Source organism: Stigmatopora nigra, chromosome 19, assembly GCF_051989575.1.
Source record: "Stigmatopora nigra isolate UIUO_SnigA chromosome 19, RoL_Snig_1.1, whole genome shotgun sequence".
In the NCBI taxonomy this organism is placed as follows: Eukaryota; Metazoa; Chordata; class Actinopteri; order Syngnathiformes; family Syngnathidae; genus Stigmatopora; species Stigmatopora nigra.
In genome coordinates this window covers 10,699,923-10,715,967 of record NC_135526.1, presented here as the reverse complement: position 1 = coordinate 10,715,967, position 16,045 = coordinate 10,699,923, and the positions used below count along the sequence as shown (strand labels likewise).

Sequence of the window (16,045 nt, the reverse complement as noted above, 5' to 3'; positions counted from 1 at the left end):
AAAGGGTAATTGATGCGGAATCAGAAAGATTCAAATTGGACAGAGAAGAGTTAGTGACGAGGACAAATGAAATTGATGCAGAGTTTAAAGAATTAGTCATTGAGAAAAAGAAGTTAGAAAAACTGCGATTTGAGATGCACAATTTGGAAGATCAATTAAGAAATAACAGTCTGTCACGAGAAATTGTCTATCAAAGATGCAAGCATCTGAATGACCAAAATCTTGAAAGAATTTCCAAACAATCAGCAAAACTGGAAGCCAAAGAGAATCATATACAAAACACAGCACTTTACTTGAAGAACCTTCTAGCATCCATTAAAAAGGGAGAAGAAATAACGTTCGATAAAAATAAAAGGATACAGAAACAATCTATCCAACTACAAGGTCTGCTCTCAAGCATCGTGAAACAAAGAAAACACCTTGATGAGACAATGAGGGAGGTTGACGCTGAGACGCAAATATTACAGTCAAGGAAGAATAAACTTAATGTAAACGAAACTACACTAACTGCTGAGAAAGAGAAGCTGGAGCAACGACAATATGAGATGCAAACACTGGAAGATCACACAAAAGTAAATTTTCAATCTTTACTAATCCTGAAATCCAACCTCCAGGAAATGAATAAGAAGATGGTTGAAAGCCTTTTTATAAAATCAGTCAAATTAGATGGCAAAAAGCAAGATATAGAAAAAACAACATATTCATTGAAGAACATACTTCTAGACTGTAAGGAAAAAGGTGGAGAAATACACTTTAAAAACAAAAAACTGAATATAGATATGTTCAAATTACAGGGTGTGGTAACTGTCATGACCAAACAGAGTGCAGAATTTGATAAGAAGAAAAGGGTAATTGATGCGGAATCAGAAAGATTCAAATTGGACAGGGAAGAGTTAGTGACGAGGACAAATGAAATTGATGCAGAGTTTAAAGAATTAGTCATTGAGAAAAAGAAGTTAGAAAAACTGCGATTTGAGATGCACAATTTGGAAGATCAATTAAGAAATAACAGTCTGTCACGAGAAATTGTCTATCAAAGATGCAAGCATCTGAATGACCAAAATCTTGAAAGAATTTCCAAACAATCAGCAAAACTGGAAGCCAAAGAGAATCAAATACAAAACACAGCACTTTATTTGAAGAACCTTCTAGCATCCATTAAAAAGGGAGAAGAAATAACGTTCGATAAAAATAAAAGGATACAGAAACAATCTATCCAACTACAAGGTCTGCTCTCAAGCATCGTGAAACAAAGAAAACACCTTGATGAGACAAAGAGGGAGGTTGACGCTGAGACGCAAATATTACAGTCAAGGAAGAATAAACTTAATGTAAAGGAAACTACACTAACTGCTGAGAAAGAGAAGCTGGAGCAACGACAATATGAGATGCAAACACTGGAAGATCACACAAAAGTAAATTTTCAATCTGTACTAATCCTGAAATCCAACCTCCAGGAAATGAATAAGAAGATGGTTGAAAGACTTTTTATAAAATCAGTCAAATTAGATGGCAAAAAGCAAGATATAGAAAAAACAACATATTCCTTGAAGAACATACTTCTAGACTGTAAGGAAAAAGGTGAAGAAATACACTTTAAAAACAAAAAACTGCAGATAGATATGTTCAAATTACAGGGTGTGGTATCTGTCATGACAAAACAGAGTGCAGAAGTTGATAAGAAGAAAAGGGTAATTGATGCGGAATCAGAAAGATTCAAATTGGACAGAGAAGAGTTAGTTACGATGACAAATGAAATTGATGCAGAGTTTAAAGAATTAGTCATTGAGAAAAAGAAGTTAGAAAAACTGCGATTTGAGATGCACAATTTGGAAGATCAATTAAGAAATAAAAGTCTGTCACGAGAAATTGTCTATCAAAGATGCAAGCATCTGAATGACCAAAATCTTGAAAGAATTTCCAAACAATCAGCAAAACTGGAAGCCAAAGAGAATCATATACAAAACACAGCACTTTACTTGAAGAACCGTCTAGCATCCATTAAAAAGGGAGAGGAAATAACGTTCGATAAAAATAAAAGGATACAGAAACAATCTATCCAACTCCAAGGTCTGCTCTCAAGCATCGTGAAACAAAGAAAACACCTTGATGAGACAAAGAGGGAGGTTGACGCTGAGACGCAAATATTACAGTCAAGGAAGAATAAACTTAATGTAAAGGAAACTACACTAACTGCTGAGAAAGAGAAGCTGGAGCAACGACAATATGAGATGCAAACACTGGAAGATCACACAAAAGTAAATTTTCAATCTGTACTAATCCTGAAATCCAACCTCCAGGAAATGAATAGGAAGATGGTTGAAAGACTTTTTATAAAATCAGTCAAATTAGATGGCAAAAAGCAAGACATAGAAAAAACAACATATTCCTTGAAGAACATACTTTTAGACTGCAAGGAAAAAGGTGAAGAAATGCACTTTAAAAACAAAAAACTGCAGATAGATATGTTCAAATTACAGGGTGTGGTATCTGTCATGACCAAACAGAGTGCAGAAGTTGATAAGAAGAAAAGGGTAATTGATGGGGAATCTGAAAGATTCAAATTGGACAGGGAAGTGTTAGTGACGAGGGCAAATGAAATTGATGCAGAGTTTAAAGAATTAGTCATTGAGAAAAAGAAGTTAGAAAAACTGCGATTTGAGATGCACAATTTGGAAGATCAATTAAGAAATAACAGTCTGTCACGAGAAATTGTCTATGGAAGTTGCAAGCATCTGAATGACCAAAATCTTGAAAGAATTTCCAAACAATCAGCAAAACTGGAAGCCAAAGAGAATCATATACAAAACACAGCACTTTACTTGAAGAACCTTCTAGCATCCATTAAAAAAGGAGAAGAAATAACGTTCGATAAAAATAAAAGGATACAGAAACAATCTATCCAACTACGAGGTCTGCTCTCAAGCATCGTGAAACAAAGAAAACACCTTGATGAGACAAAGAGGGAGGTTGATGCTGAGACGCAAATATTACAATCAAGGAAGAATAAACTTAGTGTAAAGGAAACTACACTAACTGCTGAGAAAGAGAAGCTGGAGCAACGACAATATGAGATGCAAACACTGGAAGATCACACAAAAGTAAATTTTCAATCTGTACTAATCCTGAAATCCAACCTCCAGGAAATGAATAAGAAGATGGTTGAAAGACTTTTTATAAAATCAGTCAAATTAGATGGCAAAAAGCAAGATATAGAAAGAACAACATATTCCTTGAAGAACATACTTCTAGACTGCAAGGAAAAAGGTGAAGAAATACACTTTAAAAACAAAAAACTGCAGATAGATATGTTCAAATTACAAGGTGTGGTATCTGTCATGACCAAACAGAGTGCAGAAGTTGATAAGAAGAAAAGGGTAATTGATGGGGAATCTGAAAGATTCAAATTGGACAGGGAAGTGTTAGTGACGAGGACAAATGAAATTGATGCAGAGTTTAAAGAATTAGTCATTGAGAAAAAGAAGTTAGAAAAACTGCGATTTGAGATGCACAATTTGGAAGATCAATTAAGAAATAACAGTCTGTCACGAGAAATTGTCTATCAAAGATGCAAGCATCTGAAGGACCAAAATCTTGAAAGAATTTCCAAAAAATCAGCAAAACTGGAAGCCAAAGAGAATCATGTACAAAACACAGCACTTTACTTGAAGAACCTTCTACCATCCATTAAAAAGGGAGAAGAAATAACGTTCGATAAAAATAAAAGGATACAGAAACAATCTATCCAACTACAAGGTCTGCTCTCAAGCATCGTGAAACAAAGAAAACACCTTGATGAGACAAAGAGGGAGGTTGATGCTGAGACGCAAATATTACAGTCAAGGGAGAATAAACTTAATGTAAAGGAAACTACACTAACTGCTGAGAAAGAGAAGCTGGAGCAACGACAATATGAGATGCAAACACTGGAAGATCACACAAAAGTAAATTTTCAATCTGTACTAATCCTGAAATCCAACCTCCAGGAAATGAATAAGAAGATGGTTGAAAGACTTTTTATAAAATCAGTCAAATTAGATGACAAAAAGCAAGATATAGAAAAAACAACATATTTCTTGAAGAACATACTTTTAGATTGTAAGGAGAAAGGTGAAGAAATACACTTTAAAAACAAAGAACTGCAGATAGATATGTTCAAATTACAGGGTGTGGTATCTGTCATGACCAAACAGAGTGCAGAAGTTGATAAGAAGAAAAGGGTAATTGATGCGGGATCAGAAAGATTCAAATTGGACAGAGAAAAGTTAGTGACGAGGACAAATGAAATTGATGCAGAGTTTAAAGGATTAGTCATTGAGAAAAAGAAGTTAGAAAAACTGCGATTTGAGATGCACAATTTGGAAGATCAATTAAGAAATAACAGTCTGTCACGAGAAATTGTTTATCAAAGATGCAAGCATCTGAAGGACCAAAATCTTGAAAGAATTTCCAAACAATCAGCAAAACTGGAAGCCAAGGAGAATCATATACAAAACACAGCACTATTTGAGATGCACAATTTGGAAGATCAATTAAAAAATATTAGTCTTTTGCTAGAATCTGTTAAGCTAAGATGCAGGTATTTGTATGGCAAAAATCTTGGAAAATCTCCCAAACAATCAGAAAAATTGGAAGCCAAAAAGAAGCATATAAAAAACACAGCACTTTCGTTCAAGGACGTGCTTGATGACTTTCAAAAAATACAAGACAAAATATACAGGGAAAATGCACTTTCATGGCAGACTAAACCTGATGTAGAGGAAACAAGACTAATCACCGAGAAAGAGAAAATTAGGGAACTACGATCCGAGATAAAAGCACTGGAAGATCATTCTAAAACAAACATTCCGTCAGTACAAATCCTAAAACCAAATCTTCAGGAAATTAATAGGAGGATACTCGGAGGAACCCTTCAAGAATCAGTCAAAATAGAAAGCAAAAAGCATGGACTACAAAAAACAAGACCTTCCTTTTGGAAGCTCATTCAAGAGGAGAGGGTGGATGTTAATGCTGCGTCAGAAAGAATTGCTAAGCAAAGGGGGAAGTTTCTTCTAAGGAAGAACAATACTGATATGAGACAACAAATTGCAATTGAAGAGGAGAACATGGAAACACTCCGATTTGAGATGAAACTGCATTTTATATCTGATGTCATGTTACTAAAAACAATGAAAAATGATCTCAAGCAAATGCTTGAGAAGCTACATGGAATTTTAAAACAAAAATCCTTTATATTAGAAACCAACAAGACAGGCATACAGGAAATTATTGCAAAATTTTATAATGGAACTGACCTAATTCACAGTACTATTAAACAATTTCAAAGCCAAATGATACAGCTACAGCCTCTGCTGTCAACCATGATTGAACAAAGAGCAGAGCTTGGAGAGATGAGAAAATATTTTGATGTAGCTTCAGAAAGATTCAATAATGAGCAGGAAAATGTTCTTTCAATTAAATCTATTAATAAAGAGGAACACAAATTAGCCATTGAGAAGGAGAAGATGGTGCAAAAGAAATTTGAGATGCAAGTGATAAACTATAATGAAGCAAAATGGATCATAGAAAAGTATGGAGATCATGATGACATAACTCAATTCCCACAATCAGAAAGAGAATATCCTCCAATTTTATCTATCAGTGACAAAGTGGAAAAAGGACATAAAGAGAGGATTCTTATACAGCCTGATTCAAGCATTTACATAGCAACAATCTCCAAAAAAGTATGGCTGCGAAAGATCTGGAAAGATACAAATATGGAAAAAAAGGCAATTAACAAGATGAAATGCACAGGGCATGAGACGAAGCAACACTTGGACCAACAGTTAAAGGTGGTTACTAATTTTATTAAAACATATTGGTCACACAAGCAAAAACTATTTGTTCGGAAAAAAACACAACTCAAGGATTTGGTAAAACTTGGCTGAGTCGTCTAGAGCAGTGTATCCCAACCTTTTTTGAGCCGAGGCACACTTTTTGCATTGAAAAAAATCTCAAGGGACACCACCATCTGAAAATCTTTGTCGCCTATATTTATAACAGTTATTCTCATCGAAGTTTTATCAGCAGAAATCACATCCAAAATTATTCCAAAATCTAATTTTTCACAATGACCTAATGTCACGGAAATTTGGCCTGTGGACCCTGAACAACTTCCGGTTTGAGTGGTGCAAATAACCAAGTCAAGTTATTGATCGCATCATTTTATGATTTTTCTCTAAATATTACTTAAATCTCCTAATATTCCGCAAAAAAAATTGTGCTCACACAGAATTTACGTCGGCAAAAGTTGATGCCCTAGAAACCAGACAACTTCCGTTTCGACTTAGAGAAAAATAAGCAACAAAATTCCTGTTTGACAACTTGAATCAAATAATAGTATAATCTACAATTTAACGTCCATCATATTTTGATTTGAACCTTGTTCCATTTTAATCTCCTTATATTCATATGAATTTTTCTCTCTCAATATCACATTGTATGACTTCTTGCAATTTCCCACGGCACACCTGACCATTGCTCACGGCACACCAGTGTGCCGCGGCACAGTGGTTGGGAAACACTGGTCTAGAGGCTGGGGATTAAACAAAGGAGAAACCAAACTTGAACCATCAGAAACTTAAAGTTGAGATTCTCAGTGATATATATGCTCTTCCAATTCCTTAACTGTGTCTTATCCCGTCTAACAATGGAGCGTGTTCAGCATCGGAGGAGACAGACTAGTGTTGAGCGAGTTAATCCACAGATGATTTATTCTTGACAAATTGATCCAATCAGAGCTCCCGGTCTCCCTCCCAAAGAATAAGCCCGCTGAGTGTCACTGTCCCCAGTGGAGGATGAGAAAGGACAACGTCCAAACCCGAGTTTGTCCAGTTACAGTATCACAAAAATGAATATTCATTCGCTGATTGACTACGAGATGAAGGCGGGTCCACGACTCTCGGGAGGGGTATTCTTCTCCAGACTTCACACTCTCCTTCCTGGAATCTACATCGTCCAGACCTGTCTCCACTTGTCCTTTGAAGTCCAGACCATCTGTCCAGCTACTTGTCTTCTCTGTCATTCGAAGTCGCCACCATCTGTCTTCTTATCAGCGTGAATTCAACCTCAAAAGAATGATCTCAGACAGAGCCTTTTGTTCATTGTAATCGAGTTGAGAAGAAAAGTTTAATCCTACAGTAGTAATATAAAAATGAAACATCTACATTAAAATTAATGAGTAAAATGTCATAATCTTCACTATATATTGACATCTCACTTCTTTTTCGACCCCTTCCCTGAGAGTTGAAATGTCCATTGTAACTAGGGTCTTTGAATTTATTAATAAACAACAAAAAAGCACAAGAGGCCAGAATGGCGCGGAGACTTGACATGAACTCTTCGTTCTCCTTGCACGTAAAAAATCCAGAAGACTGTCTTTTCTCTTTATTTAGGCCTGCATTTTGGGAACGGGTATTGGTAAACCTATTGGTAAATTTATATTGGAATTTTTGTACTTTTCCGCAATGGTTGCTTCAAAAAATTTTAAGTATCAATTTTTTTGATTTCCAAAGTTTAGGGAGGTTGTCCGGAATGCCCTAGTTTGCGTTGCTTGTCTGGTAAACTCCAGAACTTCTAGAGAAGTTGACAGCTCTGCACATACATGGTTTTGCGTCTATAGAAAAATGCAAATATACAAGTAAAATTATCAAGAAGTGCATTTATTCTAGCCTTCAAGGCCTTCTCTGCTGGCATAAGAAATATCTGAATCATATATTATATCTTGTTCATCAATACTTTAACTGTATCTCAATGAGAATACCCCAAAATGCAAATCTGTTCCTGCAGTTTTTACTTGTGCAAAGCTAGTTCTGGCAGTGGTGGGCCGTCAGGGCCTTTAAGGCCTCTGCTGTCCTAAGAAATATCTGAATCATATATATTTTGTCCAATATTTATTAAATAATTCCAAATTGTCTGTTTGCTTCCTTTCATTGCTTTTCCCCCTGGTTGCACTGCTTCCAAAGTTGTGTTTTCATATTAAAGCATTTAACCAATCACATTTCAGCCATTGTTTGTTACCAGGTTAAGAAATCTGCCTCAATGCCTTCACAATCAGTTCTGCGGGCTCTGCTGCATCAAACAAGCGTCGATAAGACTGTTGCCTTAACCAATCAGATTTCGAGTTGGCAACACCGCAATGCATTGTCGCAGGCGTAGGGATACGTCATCGCTTTCACGAACTATGATTGGCTAGTGATTAGCCAGAGCTACCAAACTGTATTTGGAGCGAGCTGCACAAGCAAATATATTGTGTTGATTTAAAGCCATTTTCAAGACAGACTATGCCACAAATACAGCAGGACAGGCTCAACTTTCAGAATTAGCTTTGATGGCGATATAAAAGAAGGAAGAAAAAGAAAGGAGGGTGGGTATTGTGTACAGTTAAAAAGGATTTTTGGTGAATAAAATATGGCTGTATTCCTAAATAATATTTCAGTTGTGGGCCAGGTTCTGATATCTGAACAGCTACAGTGTTTGTATTTAAACTCAAGTGTTTGTATTTAATCACTAAATGCTGCTACAAAGGTGATTTTACCCCATTTTAGTGCATTTTTTGCCGTTTCGCCATTGACGTCCATCGCTGTCTTTTCCCGGGGATATCACCACCCTGGCCCGGTTTTAATGTCTGAAAAGCTCCAGTATTTGTATTTAATCAATAAATGCTGCTAGAAAGTGGATTTTACCCCATTTTAGTGCAATTTTTGCCGTCTCGAATATGAACGTACATAGATGCAACGACATTCATTGCTGTCTTTTTCCCAGGGAATGACTGGCCCGGTTCTGATGTCTAAAAAGCTCCAATATTTGTATTTAATCAATATATGCTGTTTTGGCTGGATTTTACACCATTTTCGGGCAATGTTTGCTGGTACGCCATTGACGTTCATCACTATCTTTTCCGGGGAAAATCACCCCCCGGACAGGTTGTAATGTCTGAAAAGCTCCAGTATTTGTATTTAATCATTAAATGCTACAAGAAGTGGATTTTAGACATTGAAGGCGCTATGAGAAATAGTGTGAAGTATGAATGTATTTTATGCTTATTATTATGTCTTTTGGTTTATATAGTGTAGTAACTAGAATAGAATTTTGCATGACCCAGTGGAAACTTCCATCATGACACCTTTTAGTTAAGGGGGTGTCATCTATCACGACACCCACTTCTTTGTCTACTTCTTCCCGCCTTATGTTTGTACCTAGGTCACATGACCCTTTGTTAATAAAACCAGCTCAACTGTTGGAGGGAGGCAGGGATTGGAACTGGTCAGGCAAGGAGATGGACTCATCTCCAAGCGCTGGCACCTCCCGACCCCTCCCTCAGCTGATGTCTTTGAAAATCTCATCAAGCCGACTCTGCGTGTGCTACCTCTGATCCGAATTATTGAATGTATATGGTTCTAAACCTGACATTTTCTGGTGCCGAAAAAACCCGGGGATTCATTTCTGAATTTCTCGGACCGCGGTGGACTGAAGGCCAAGAATTACTGACGTCAGCCCTCTTACTTTGAAAGAGGGGGCTTTTCGGTCGATCGCGGCCCGTTTGAAGAAGGAACCCGGCCGGAGAGAGGATGCACGTACAAGAGACGGTAGGGCTGTTTAAAATTTATATATAACAAGGCTGGTGAAAATCCCGTTTTTCCTCTCGTGAAAAAGTCGAAGAAAAACGTTCCATAAATAGGAAATATTTGCATATCGTTGGGGAGTATGTATGTCAAAAAAAAAATAAAGGGAATACACAAGATATGCGGCGAATGTACACTTCGGCCATAGGTGACATTCGTAAGGAAAACTGGTGACGCAGTTTAGACTAGAGGGTGAAAGAATCCCTCGTAAAGGATTTTTGGAGATTGTTAAAAATAAGGGAAACCTTCCAAAAATACAGCACCTGATGAGTAAAAGCGCTTGATAAAAGTAATCTTCATATGAAGTATATATATATATACCAACCGAAAGGATATATATATATATGAACCTGAAATATGCCGTGATGCAGTCATAAATCTCGATGATTGCCGCGCAAAATAAGAGTATAAACGACTATCTAGGCGGGTAAATAAGATAATAAATTAGTTGGGACGTCCCTAAAAAATCCTAAAGAAATATATAAATAGAGTAACATTTGACCATTGTTTGGAAAAAGTTCAAAAACAAAGCACATGTTTTGGGGGAAATTGTTAGTGGAACCTTTGCAAACTATTCAAAGGAATTTAGAAGTAAAAAAAAGCTGTAAACAAAGGAAAAAAGCAAGGAAAAATATGTAGGCAGCTAGACGATATTAAAGTTTGGATAGAACAAGCTACTAAACGAGAAGAACAAAGATCTGAGAAGAAAGTTAAAAGGGCTGAACAAAGGCCGCCGTGGTTGTTGGGCCCGTTGAAGAAACAACAGCAAGAAGCCCACTTTACGACCAGCCCCCCTTCACAGATGCAGGCACTCCTCACCCAACATTCCAGGCACCTTTTTACAAACAAACCACACAAGGGGGTTTGCGGGGGCTCCTGGAATGCCAGGCCAGAGACGTCTCAAATTACCTCCGCACCAAGTAAAGAGCAGAGAGAGATAAGGATCTAGAGGCAGAGGAGACAGAAATGGCATTCATCCAAATCATTAATGATATCAAACGAGAAGTTTACAATGCAGAAATGGCATTGATCCAAATTATTAGGTAAAGTTTAGATAAAAGTTTAGATAAAATAATTAATTTAGGAAAAGCATGATTTCTCTGGGATTATGTGAGCATCATAGATCATTCAGTGCACAGAATGATGTGTCTCGCTCGCCCATCACTAGATGAAATATGCTTTAGTGTGAGTCATATTAATGACTATTAACCTAGTTCTTTTGAGAATGACTAGTGCTGATAGGACAGAAAAAGGTGGTTAGCTGCCAATAAGCCCTTTTCAGGGATGGCGCTCTCCACTAGTGAAAAAAAAATTGCAGACCACTGATGTCTGATTAAGAATGCGTGTGAGCGTGAATGGTTGTTTGTCTTTTTGTGTTTTTGTGTTTTTGATTGGCCAACCACCAAGATATAATTGATCCCTTAGATATCAAGGTGGAAAAGGATTTAGCAAATTGGAATCAATTTCTGAAATTGCCAATAAGCCTTTTTGGATGGCGATGAAAAATCAAGGAAAATTGTTTAGTCCAAAGAAATTTTTTGATGATAATGCATTGAATTGGAGGAACAAATCTGCAATGCGAAATTTTGAGCACTGAGAAAAACAAAAACAGTGCATCATATGAAATTTCAAAGTACCATTGATGTATAGGGATAATGGCATCCAAATTGTGTTAACAGATTAATTGACTGAATTGACAAAATGTTCCATATTTCGTTACCATACCAAACATTATTCACTACACGATTGGAGCTGATTGATGAATCTAATCTGACTATCTGTATAAAAGAAAAACTTTAAAGAAACGCACTAATTTTGAGTTAGCAGAAGAAGACTGTGTTTTTCAACAGGAAACATGGAGAAGACGCACGAGCAACCCAAAATGAGAACGTCCGTACAACTGTTGCTGACCAAACAGCAGACATGAAAATAGTGGAGGATGCAGATCCATCTTTGCACTGTAAGGAGGTTCTCTCAGTTGAAACGTTTGAGGAGACAGGTAAGATAAGCTTATTGACGCGATCAGACGTAATGGAAAGCATCCAATATTGATTGGAAAGATTATTGCTCGAGGAGCAATGCCATAAACCATAAGGAACTTTTATATTGGTTTTATTGTCTCCATAAAAAGTGAAAGCGTTTCAATTGAGAACAAACCTTCTTACAGATTTTTAAAGTAAACGATTAAGAGAGAAATGAGAGATTCCAATGGATAGATATGTAACTAAATTGTAATTTTATGCCTGACTACTGGAAAATGTTGATTAAGAAAGTTTTATAGATGATTGGCAAACTCCAAAGACAATGGAATGTTACATTTGATAAAAAAAAGACTACTAGTTTAGGATATTTTAGAATTTTCAAACAGCTGAGATAAATGTGCAACGCAATACACATTGTTAATTGAATTGGGACTTGATTAGTATGCAATTTATAAGTAATGAGTTTTAATTGCTCTAAAGGACAATTATGCTAGAAAATATTAACCCTGATAAACAAGGGGTTGTTACAGTTTAGTGCGTTCAATTCTTTTCAGAATTATAAATGTCTACATTTGTTTCTGGATATTAATTGATGTGAATGTAACTGTTGCAGAGAGCAGGAAAGCTGTTTTCCTGAGAAGAAGGCAGCCTGGTTTGCTCTATGTATTCTTCATATTTTTAGCATGATTAGTTAATTTGCGTAATTGCAGAAATGGAAAAATCAAATATAGTTATTCATCTTAACAAGGAAGCAGCAATCACAATAGAATAACAGCTAGTATATCTACTTTTGACTGATAAAGCATTCAGATTTTCACAAGCAAAGTGATGCAATAAGTAAGATTGTTGTGATTTTTGTTCATTTGAGAATTAAGCCCAACCAAGTGGCCGTATGCAGGTGTTGAGCACGCGCAAAAGACGACAGCAGCTAAAGCAGCAGCGCAAACACTTACTGCACAGTATTCACAACAACAAAAACTGAGTCGAAAACAGTATTAATTAATATACAAAACATTGCATCACAGAAGGTAGAGATGCATCTATACAAAAAGAACACAGAACAGTCTGCAGAAGACCTGTACACAGCTAAAGGCCTAGCGTGCCTCCCAAAAATTATTCCAAAATTGAGCCATGGATTGAACCATGTCTCAACAGGGGGGGATGATGGACATGGTACAGCGTGTGTTCCATGTCCCAGAGGTCTAAATACCTACTTTTAAATTTTTTGTAGGAACCGTTTGATTTGTTGCAGACCTGGTGTGCAAGATAACCTCGGGCCCAAACGAGGACAACGTCCAAAAGAGTGTGGGACTGGTAGAGCAAACAAATGTTCATGGAAGACCATTTCAACATCCTCTATGGGAAGGTGAAACATGACAAAAGGCTAAGGGCAAGGCAGACCTAATCACAGAATGGATGGTAACATGTCTGGAGAAACTTGTCCAAAGAACATGCAAGCTGCCGTGATCCCCTTTTGTCTACTTTGCAGGAGGTGGTGAAGCCAGGTGACTGGATGCTGATCCGAGTCATAAAAAGGAAGTCCTGGTTCTCTCCACGATGGGAAGACCCATTCGTGGCCCAACTCACCAACCTCCACTGCTGCAAAGATTGCTGAGAGGTATACGTAGATTCACCAATCTCAGGTCAAGGTGGTTCGAAACATAGGGGACTGTGAGTAGACTGCAAGCCGGACGCTACCAAAACCCTTGTCCGTGGAACATCATCAGACGTCTACTCACCTGCCCCGAGCGCCCCTCGCTTAACTTTGACATTTCGTAGACTTAGCATTCCCGCGCAGAAGCCAAAATGAAAGCTGCCTCCACCCTCATCACAACGACTCTACTATCAGCCACAACCTGGGCGTGGCTGGATGCTCTGCCCACTGAGACTCGAGCAGGAAATCGAGATGGTCCCATGCTACTGTCGCAAAAAAGAGTGAGGTGGTATGAAAAGAGTGATCAAAAGAATTATTATGAAGAAAATGTGTGGTATAATTTCATGATGTTTCAGAAGAAATTGTCCGGTGTGAATGAAAATTGTTGTGTGTAGTCGTATACCTATTTCCACAGGCACCCCGCCAGTTTATCTTAAGCCAATTAATCCCTACGACTATGACACCAACACACCTCCATGGTACCTAGAAGCTGCTATTAGAGCTACAGTTCCCCAAATTAATCCGATTGTACCACATTTGGCGGGTAGACATTTTACAAGACTCCTAAAATACAATTGGACAGATCTTGCTATGTTGAACGACGTCCCATACCCACGTGGTTTTAAAGCCGTGTGTTTTGCCAGTATCATGTCCCTTTTTGGCCACTCCATGCCGTTGGGGGAAGTCCCCATGAAGTGCTGCAGTCAGGTAATTACCCCGTGCACGCGAAACACCACTAACAAAGACCAGTTCAATGCCACAGGAGCGCCCCCGGGTGCCACCTGCAGGGATTATTACACTCTCCCTGATGTATTGGGCACTAATCCTCAAGATGATGGGTATTGGCTATGCGGCCATACAGTGTTTTTGAGTTTGCCCACAGCATGGACAGGTCGGTGTGCAATGGTGCAGATGGTCCAGGATGCCTTCCTTCTAAGGGGAGTAAAGGCAAGGGATAAGAGATCAGTGCAATTCATACCATATGACTCAATTTGGGGCAGTGATGTTCCTGATGACCATAAACTATGGTCCACCCCCCAAAAAATTCATACTGTCACTACTTCCTCAGCTTAGAATTTGTAAAGTTATGCTCCGAGTGGAGACATTGAATTATCGTATGGGACTGTTCATTAACCAAACTTTCAAGGCTCTACAGGGCATAGCAGATGAATTACAAGCCCTTAGAGAAATGGAGCGCCAAGACCATATGGTCTTGGATTTGATAGCAGCCAAGGATGGAGGTGTGTGCGCCATGGTCGGAGAACACGGTTGTACTTTCATCCCAGATGAAATCGGTGACGTAGGTAACATTATTCGTGCAATAGCTGAAATGAAAGCCTTGGCCAACGCCATGGCCCAGGATCACTCAGCTATAGGTGCATCACTTTGGTCGTGGTGAATATCCGGGTCGTGGTTCGCGATCCTGGTTAAATTTTTAACACCGTTACTTGCAATTATGTTACTCTTCTGTATTTTCTGTATTTTCTCAATGTGTATAATCCCTTGCATGAAGGCTATGGTTTGAAATACTATCCAGCATACGCTGGTAGCTTACAGCGACATACAGTATCACCGCGTGACATGCCGTAATGAAGATTCTCCCACCATTTTGAAATGCGACGAGTATGTCGAGTCATCCGGGTAATTGTGCATGTCTTAACTTCAAAACTGTGTTCGCTCATAAAGAGGGACACAGAGGGATTTTCTTTTATAACCTTAAAGCTACCTCACGTTTTTCACCTGTGCCTTCACAAATTATTTTATTGTTTTCCTATATAACCTTAAAACTATCTCACGTTTTTCACCTTTGCCTTCACAAATGACTTTTATTGTTTTCCATACTTTTTGATAAGTACCTGCTGATGATGTTTATATTCTAATACCTAGATAGAATTGATGTTTAATGAAAATTCTTTCAAAGTTACTAAAGGGGGGAAATGTGAAGTATGAATGTATTTTATGCTTATTATTATGTCTTTTGGTTTATATAGTGTAGTAACTAGAATATAATTTTGCATGACCCAGTGGAAACTTCCATCATGACACCTTTTAGTTAAGGGGGTGTCATCTATCACGACACCCACTTCTTTGTCTACTTCTTCCCGCCTTATGTTTGTACCTAGGTCACATGACCCTTTGTTAATAAAACCAGCTCAACTGTTGGAGGGAGGCAGGGATTGGAACTGGTCAGGCAAGGAGATGGACTCATCTCCAAGCGCTGGCACCTCCCGACCCCTCAGCTGATGTCTTTGAAAATCTCATCAAGCCGACTCTGCGTGTGCTACCTCTGATCCGAATTATTGAATGTATACTGTTCTAAACCTGACAAATAGCCACTGATTTATTAAATATTACAGTTACAGGCATATAAAAAACTAGAATGTATTAATATATAAATATAATGTCTAAATTTAAAAAAGGAAATACTTTAAGCACTGTACTCAGTGAAAAAAGTTCCTCTTTGCTTCATTTAAATAATAAAAAAAACTGATTATTGGAGCTCTAGTCCAAGTCCTACACACACCTCCACACAAACAGGTACTTCAGAAGGCCGCCCCGGCCCCCCAAAAAAGTGACAAACTGGCCCGTCGGGAGGTTGTCCACTCAGGTGTAGTCCAGGTAGTAGTGGTGCTTATTGCCCTGGATAGTGCATGCAGAGGCCTCCAAGCTTTCGCCGTCCTCTGCCTCTAAGCTCTTAAGGCTGGATCCTCAACAATAATCTTCATACAGAGGAAGCATCAAGCACG

At 38.1% G+C, this 16,045-nt stretch overlaps 1 protein-coding gene across 1 annotated transcript; it reads left to right on the top strand.

The window, feature by feature from the left end:
- The first annotated feature begins 2,171 nt into the window (after positions 1–2,171).
- Positions 2,172–7,954, top strand: LOC144212507 (uncharacterized). The gene has a single exon (XM_077740456.1). The coding sequence runs from the start codon at positions 2,232–2,234 to the stop codon at positions 5,925–5,927; it is 3,696 nt and encodes a 1,231-aa protein (XP_077596582.1). The 5' UTR covers positions 2,172–2,231; the 3' UTR covers positions 5,928–7,954.
- Positions 7,955–16,045: the final 8,091 nt, after the last annotated feature.